This window comes from Bidens hawaiensis, unplaced genomic scaffold (assembly GCF_021521415.1).
Source record: "Bidens hawaiensis isolate Kalapana, Puna unplaced genomic scaffold, B.hawaiensis_p1.1 tig00018044_1, whole genome shotgun sequence".
NCBI classification, from domain to species: domain Eukaryota; kingdom Viridiplantae; phylum Streptophyta; class Magnoliopsida; order Asterales; family Asteraceae; genus Bidens; species Bidens hawaiensis.
Genome location: NW_027492726.1, coordinates 272,296 through 281,187, shown reverse-complemented (window position 1 = coordinate 281,187; position 8,892 = coordinate 272,296). Strand labels below are relative to the sequence as shown.

Sequence of the window (8,892 nt, the reverse complement as noted above, 5' to 3'; positions counted from 1 at the left end):
ATGCGCCGTTCTGATGTTCAATCTCGTTCCTATTGCTTCATGGAACCTCTTTCAAAATCGGGAAGTGAAACGGATATCTCCGTCGGATATGATTGACAATGGCACTCCATGCTTCGTTACGACTTCTTTAATGGACACATTCGCAACGTTCCTGACAAGATGGCCTCTCGTATAGGCAGAAAATGAGCACTCTTAGTCAAACAGTCCACAGTCACCTAGATGGCCTCATGGCTTTTAGCTGTACGCGGTAGCTTAGTTATGAAACCTATGGTGATGTGTTCCCGTTTCCACATCGAATCCTCCTAAGGTCATTACAAAAGAGTAACAGGGAACTCACGTCCCTCTAATTCTACCTTACCGTCCTCACCCCTTCTCATTATCCTAACGGAAGTATCACTAGCTGTTTCTACCATAAACGTTTCAGGCACACGACAACACGCCATTTTAGCTAACTTACAGAATGCTACATCTATGAAACTTCTATTAACACCCGAATCGAATAAAACAAAAGCGGAAATACCATTTACTAGGAATATACCTGTCACTTCATCGGGAATCCGCGGGGCTTGTTCCTGAGTCAGCATCTATGCCCTGGATCTCGGCCTATTCTTCTCATCATCTCCCTTCCCACTTCCTCCAGCTTCACCCTCAGTGCATTCTCGAGCCATATGACCTGTCTTCCCACATTTGTAGCAAGTGGGTTTTGCGTTACATTCACGAGCATAATGCCCCACCTTCACGCACTTAGAGCAGGCATTTGACCCGAGTCTGCACTCTCCTCCATGAGGCTTCCCGCATTTATGTCACACATCAGCACCAGCACTCCACTTACATTCACCACCATGAATTTTCCCACAAGTCTTACACTGTCTTATTTCTTATACCTTGTGTTCCTTGTCTCTCGGGTTCCACAACTGGGTACCCTGCCTCTTTCCATGATTATCCCACTTCTTATCTTTCTTCACTTCCACCACAACGTCGTCCACCGCCAAGTCATCATAAACCATTTCCGCCAGTTCGACCGCGGAATCAAAAGTAGTAGGTCTATTTTCCTTGACCAGTGTGCGAACATTCTAGGGAAGTCCTCTGATATAACACTTGATTCTCTTGGTTTCAGTGTTCACCATCTCAGGTACCAGTCTCGACATACAGTTAAACTCAGTAGTGTACTCGCGGTGTGTCATCTTCCCCGCCTTCAGATTCAGAAACTTCATCTCTGCTTTCTCGACCTCAGTATCAGCACAGAACTTCCTCATTACCATCTCTCTCAGATCATCCTACCTCATAGCCTTAATCTCAGCAGCAGACTTTCTCTGTTCGGCAGTTTCCCACCAAAACATAGCTTCATCAGCAAACGATTGAGTAGCGAAGCCCACAACTTGGTTGGGACGGCACTCGCTAATGCGGATAACCTTATCCATGGCGGTTATCCACTGAAGAGTAGCGATTGCGTCACCAGTACCAATTAGCTTGGGTGGGTCACAACCTTTGAAGGTTCTGTAGTTGCAACCGCCTTGACCTCGTTTACCACCATTAACCTTCACAGCACGATCTTAACTCGATGCCTCAGCCTCAATATCCTTTTCACTACCCTCCCCAACCTCATCAATAGTATTAGCACGGCTTTCAGTAGACTTGTCTGGTTGGAGATTCTTCACTGCAGCAACAACAGCTTGAGTAATCGCAGCTTGAATAGCATGATCAAGCTGATGCTCTTTTTCTCTCACAGTCATGCTTCGGTCTTCACTATGCTCATTAACGGGTTCCTCAGGGGTACTTGGCTAACACGTGGTCTACCGCGGCATCCCTTGCGTCCCCATTGTTCGGTATTCTTAATAACAGCCATTTGAATTCTAAAGGAAAACACAAACATCGTCACGTGAGGAACTATTTAGTACAAGGATAGTAAAGCTGCAAGTAATAATAGTGGCCAGCTGGGATTAGCTGCTCACGTTACTTTCCGTGTCTTATGCACTTCCTTTAGTGAGTCTACTTGTGCTCGGTTCTACTTATAGTAGTTAAACAATCAAACATCTAAAATATAAGCAAGTAATCTTATCTCTAACAGTTCATACAATTTTCTTACTTATCCCTATGTTATACTTAAGGAAATTCACCTCTTTAAGCTAGCTTGAGGGACACATGGCATTCTCTGACTGGCATCTTCTTTCTTCCTTCTTTTCGTCCCATTCTCTGTTCGAGTCTAAGCATGTAGGATGCTTATTCTCTCGAACTTATGCTCTGATACCAACCTGTAAGGCCCCCGACCCGGGAACCCTACTTTCTCGCTGGTTGGATTTATACTCATTCACATAATTCATAAAATTAGAGTTAATTAAAACATTTCGCGGAATTAAAAGTCAACCATTCATACATAGCATAAACATCTTGTCTTAAAATAATTTAACATAAGTCTTTAAACATAAATTATAAATAACACGTGTTTATTCTTTTCTTCGATGACAGTCTTCCTTTATTCGCCACATGTCTCCCTCAAGCCACCCGTCTCATCCTACCCACCTGCGTGCATACTAAAAGTCAGCTACGCTGAGTGAGTTCTAGTTAATTAACATACAATGCATTTACTTACTAATACGCGCCCGAAGATACGTATTAATACTTATCTGTTCCTCTATTAATCAAACATACAATCATACATTTATACTACTTACTAGCTACATACCTCGGATACTATAAAGATCCGGTCCTCACTTACCTTGGATATTATAAGGGTCCAGACCCTACTTACCTCGGATACTATAAGGACCCGGTCCTCACTTACCTTGGATATTATAAGAGTCCAGACCCTACATACCTCGGAATTTATAAGGATCCTGTGTCCTACATACCTTGGATAACTTCAGAATCCAGTCCCTACTTACCTTGGATATTATAAAGGTCCAGTGCCCTACATACCTCGGTTATTATTAGGGCTCGGTGCCCTCTAATATACCCTACAACTCTACCTTTGTTACCTTTTCTTTCTACTTCCTTCAATCATAACTAATATATCAACTACTTGCATACTAGTTCATCAACTAATAACATTGACATTCATACGCAAACATATATCCAATATACACTTACCATTTAAGTTAAGTGTATAAATCTAAACACATCGTAATATATACATAGCCCCGAAAACATAACACATAAAGGGGCTAGAACTCACCTGTAGACGACTCCTTTCCGAATTAGTAGTAATGCCTTTTTTCAGTTGAACCTGACTAACTGTTCATAACGTAGACATATTAAGCCCCTATATATGCTTGTTATTCCTGGGATTAACTTTTAAGTTAACCGAACCGACATGCAACCTTCTTTAACCGTTCATATTAATTTATTATACTTGACCTTATCTTATTAATGAATCGTCTTTATTAGTTCGTATTCTCAACAACATTTATTATTATTGTATTTGTATTTAGTATTATATTAGTTCATCACTATTCGTTTTTATTATTATTATATAATTATTTATATTTGTAAGTTATCATTCGTTCATACACTACTTTTAATTTCTCCATTTATAACGAACTCTTACGTTTAAGTGTTTCCAAACGGGTCCCATAATTCATCGGTTTGGCATAAGGCGGGTTGCGGGTTCTAAACAAGTCGAGTCTTAGGTTCGGGTTTCATTTATTTTCTTATTTCTTTCTTTTAATATAAATTTATTACTTTTATTACTATTATTATTATTATAGATTTATTAGGTATTAATATTATTATAATACAACCCTTACTTATTATATATGTATGTACGTTCACTTCATCATTATTAATTCACGTTCTCACGCATTTACAAGTTAATGTTTTCTTTAAGCGAGTTCAGGTTCGTGCCAGTCTATACTTAACTTCTTTAATAATTTCATTTCTTTAACAAGTGGGCTCTTGTGTTTGGTTTACCTCAAACTCACATTCCTTATTGGGGCGGGTCACGGGTCTTTAAACGAGTCGGGTTTCGTTTATATTCGAATCAAGTCGGTCTTGATTAAGTCGTGCATCCTTGTTACCATTACATATTTATTATTATTATTATTATTATTATTATACTTATATTTAATATTATATTATACTTTCTTACACTAATGCCCCTAACACCCCCCCCCCCCCCCCCCCAAGCCACCATGACCATCATAACGAAGGAAAGATTCGCACGGCAAGAATTTCGCACGGGGAGACTTCGCATCGCACGGGATTTTTCGCATCGGGTTTCGCACAAGGTTTCGCTTGGGGTTTCGCATAGGGTTCCGCTTGGGGTTTCGCTTGCCGGAGTTCGCACGTCATGCGAAATCCCTAATTCGGAAAGGGAAATCGTGCTACTTATTTCCAGATCTGGTTCGCATGTAATCTACTGAAATCGCATCTGGTTTGGCTATGACGCACCTCGGGTTCCGTGCTTGTCTTTAGATCACCGGAGCCGGATTCCATTCTCGCCGTAACTCGAACCCAGGTCACAATGTGAGCCGCCGGTGACCAGTGTGAAGGACGAGGAATACCTAAAGGTCCTGTGGTTCGAGCTTCGGGCTTGCGGATCTGGCTCGGGTTCCCATTTCGGCCGAATAGCCGGGATTCGGGTCTTGTTGAATACCTGTTTGCTTCATATTACCATTTGTGTCTTCCTCTTTTTTTTTCATGTAATGTTTATGATTATTAGATTTGTCAGAAGCTTGTATGGTTTGTTTTATGTCGGTTTGGCTCGGTTGCAACTTTCAGATTTTGGTTATTCATTGGTTATTATTTATTAATCATAATAAGAAATGAAAATAAACGTAATACTTACCTTATAGATTGCATTAGATCTTGAATATATGGGTTGTGGAATATTTGGTGTACATGATGTTTGTGTATGGGTGTATGTGATAATTATTGGGATGATAATGAAATGATAAGGATAAGGTTGGAATTAGGGTTTAGGGGTTTAAATAGGCAAAGCCCAAAGGTTTTTAGGCCCAAAATATGTTTAAGTCCACTAACTAAAATAATCTTATCCTATCTTATTATTTAATTAATTCAAACGACGCCTCACAATTCAATAACTAAAATAAAATTCGTGACATTTTATCTGTTTATTTATTACCGAAACGAGGACGTTACATCTCACAAGAATTCACTGGTTACATCTTACCAATTAACTAGTTGTTGACATCTTACAAGAGTTTAGTATTTACATACGTCTTCCGTATATTCCTAAGTGTGATGAATGAAAAATTTACACATTACGTCTTACAATAACTATTTACATATGCTTTATATGTCGACTTACGTATGTATCATTACTCGTAAATTTAATATAAAGATGGAAAGATAAACGAAACACACATCCCGAGGTTAGTTGTTTTAGACTTTTAAGTCAAATATGTATATTTTGGCTTGTTTTGAAACAAATGAATTTCCCAAACTACCCTTTGATACTTTATTACTTAAAAAGAGATATAACATGGTGAGACAATCCTCTCTCTTTACATCTCAACCATTGATCTAGGAAATCGATGATGAGGATTGAGTTTTCATATTTTTAAGGACGAGTTTTCATGAGAGAAGGACCAACACACACCCTCTTCTAAGATCTAAATATTAAGTTTTTTTTCAAAACCCCTAAACAAGTTAAAAGTTAACTCGTTATAAAGTGCATCATATTCGTGTTAAACCGTTTATTAAATGTATACATCTTTAATAAAACATGTTGTGTTAGCTTAGCCGAAACCAGCATCTTTTTGTTGTGTTTGGGTCATGCTAGAAATTTCTGCCTCTAAAGTTACCTATTGAATTTTAGAAAAAAAGTACTTGAAATTCTATTAAGTTATATTTTATAGATTATCTTAATTGTACACTGAAAGTAGGTTCATTTGTCTTATCTGACCCGGTTTTAAAATCTGGGTCATTTGGTGTCGTCATAAGTTCCGTGAGAATTCACTCTCTCTCTCAATCATCACTTTAACGTATGTAATATATATAATAAAAATTAATAAAGTGTGTGTGTTCAATGCAACTGTTAACCGTTTCTGATTTAATACTCATGTATGATTAATGTTTATGCATTAAATAAACAATTATATTATATTTGGTCAAATATAATCAAATTTCAGTGCGAGTTTCCCGTAAATGTTTTTTCTCATCTCACCTTTCTTGATCTTACCAATAATTTGATATTTATGACATTTTACTAGGTGTGTTTGTTTATTAACTATAAAATCACATATATCCTAGTAGTATAATCCGAATTTATGTGAAAATGGACAATATAAAAACATATAGCAAGTATAGCAAGTAACATATAAAATGTTTTTATTAGACAGAAGAGTTTCCTCCTTATTCTGATTGGTTGCTTTTAACACTTTGGTTTTTGTGATTTTGCATCCAGACCTTAAAGGCCCGTTTGGTAACCCCAACATTCATGCAAAATCCCAAAACTATCTCTTCGTCTTTCTTTACAGTCTCCTATCCTATTCTTTCAGCACATGCTCGCATTCTTTGCTTTTGATACTCCGAAAACTTTGTTTGAGGTCGCATTTTCCCATGCTGGTTTGCAATTGGTTGGTGTAAGCTTTTATTGACGGAAAAATGCAAGTCTTTTATCGATGGATACGAAGAAATTGGTGATGGTGATAGTAATGGTGACGGTGATGGCGATAGTGATGACGATGGTGATGTTTGTGGGTGATGGAGGTGGAGTGGTGGGTGCCGGTCCTCGGTGATATGGCGTACCGAGGAGTAGATTTGTTCATTTTCTCGATGGAAGTTGCGGTGACAACCGCAAGCATCACAATGCATATAAGTTGAATTCGTAGGAGTGGATCCATGGGCATGGACAAATTCTTTGCATCCATCTAGAGCATGGACGCCAGGGATAGTTGACAGATTTCGGTTACATGTGCCGTAAGGAACTATGAATGATGTTCGTCGCGGCTGGCGGTTAAGTACACCATTTGGTGCCTCAATTTCGGCACCATCACTACCAACACTAATAGCAACACCTGACCGTGATGGTGGTATTTCAACTTCAGTGGCATTAACTCCGTCGATTGATGGTAGTGGTGGTGGAATTTCCATGAGTACGTTTAGATTGTGTGAGGATGGATTAGGAGGGTGGGTTTATATATAAGAAAAAAGTGATATGCATTAAATGATAAGTTTAATGACGAAGAAAAAAAAGAAAAAGAAGATGAAATTTTTGTTAAAATTTATATTAAAATCAGTAAAAAATATAGATAATGGAATATAAAGCGAAATTAATGTGTGTTTAAAAGAAAATCATAAAGCTAGTTATATATTCCTCCGAATCAATTTCAAATTGATTTTATTTATATAGCCAGGATTTACAGGGTGGCTCGTGGAGCAACGAAAACAAGTTAGAGTTTTAAGCCTACACTTAATTAAGGTCCCTAAGTCCAAAAAAACGTTATATATAGATATATTATAATGGGTAAAGTAAATTCAAACTAAAGGTATTGGTGTTGTGATAGGCTTGGTTGTTACTAATGCATAGTTATGAGTTCAAAACTTTTAATAAGCAATTCTTTTTCTTCAACAATTGTCATGAAAAGGTCCCCAAAATTTTGTTTCGATTAAGGCATCCATATTCGTTAAGCCGGCCCTAAGGATTTATGCTGACATTTTGGTAGGAATGGCTAATGAACTCGAACCTGATGGCCGGACTCAAAACTTTCAAACGGGTATTTGGTAATGTGAATGTTATTATTACTATTGGTATTAAATCAATATTGTGTGTGGGATGGACAACGTAAGAGTTGATATCATTATTCATATCTATTTTTATTTTTTATTTTTTTTCTTTGTCCTTGGTAATAATATACTATCATAGTTCACTAACTTCTAGTTTTTGCATTTCTAGTTTTCTTGAAAAAAGAAATTGTAAATCCTAACAAGTAATTTTAACAAACTAATGTGATCAATTACCAATATTCACTTTAAACTCGTCCCATTGTCATCTTTAGTCTCAACATTTGGTATCCACCACAAGTCTCCATCATATCACTATCTAAGACTATCTTCATTGTGCACCATCTCTCAAGTCAAATTTATTGGCTTTTTCTCGATGTTAGTTTGTTAGGTTTAGGTATTTCATTTCGGCTTAATCTTGTTTGTTTTTAGTTTTCGTTTTGTGTTTTTGCATGAATCTCGACATGCAATCAACCGCTCAAACTCAGTCTCCACTTAAGTCAATCGATTTTGGATTTGTAGAAAAAAATTAATAAATAAATAGTGTTGTGTGTATTATGTTTTATGTTTATGTTTGGTGTGCACAAACGCCGAATTCATGAATTAGTGAATTTATATGCAAAATCTTTGGAGTGCGACCCCACTTACCGACATTAGGAGCTTGGTCCCTATGAATTACATCTATATTATTGGAGGTTTAGTTCTTTTTTCTTTCTATTTTATTTAAATTTTAATAATTTTTAATCTCTTTTTCTTTCTTTCTTTCTTTCTTTATATAGTACAGGACAATTTGCCTTTCAAGTGTGAGGGGGAATTCAGTTTGAGTAGTTTTCAGTTTATAAAAACTAAAAAAAATAGAAAACCCCATAAAAAATGAAAAATAAATGTGTGATTGTTGTATGTCTTTTATAAAAAGAATTTAGGATGTAATAGAATATATATATATATATATATATATATATATTTGGTCAACAAAAGTCAAAACCGGTTTATGATCGGTTTCGGTTCGGGTTGAAACCGGTTTCTTACCGTGGTACAATCGGTTTCGGTTCGTGTTTTGATCGGTTTCGGTTCAGTTTTTGACCGGTTTCGGTTCGGTTAACCGGTTTGAGACCGGTTTTGGTAGAGAAAATTACAAATCGGTTCCGAACCTACGGTTTCAATCGGTTCTAAATCGGTTTCTACATAATCGGTTTCAAACCCGGTTCG

At 37.1% G+C, this 8,892-nt stretch overlaps 1 protein-coding gene across 1 annotated transcript; it reads right to left on the bottom strand.

The window, feature by feature from the left end:
* Nucleotides 1–6,441: 6,441 nt before the first annotated feature.
* On the bottom strand, nt 6,442–7,053 carry LOC143555325 (zinc-finger homeodomain protein 11-like). The gene has a single exon (XM_077044895.1). The coding sequence runs from the start codon at nt 7,051–7,053 to the stop codon at nt 6,442–6,444; it is 612 nt and encodes a 203-aa protein (XP_076901010.1).
* Between the last annotated feature and the right edge of the window lie 1,839 nt (nt 7,054–8,892).

Bases quoted from the DNA above. Each gene is read 5' to 3' on its own strand.
- LOC143555325 (XM_077044895.1), bottom strand. From the start codon at position 7,053: ATGGAAATTCCACCACCACTACCATCAATCGACGGAGTTAATGCCACT.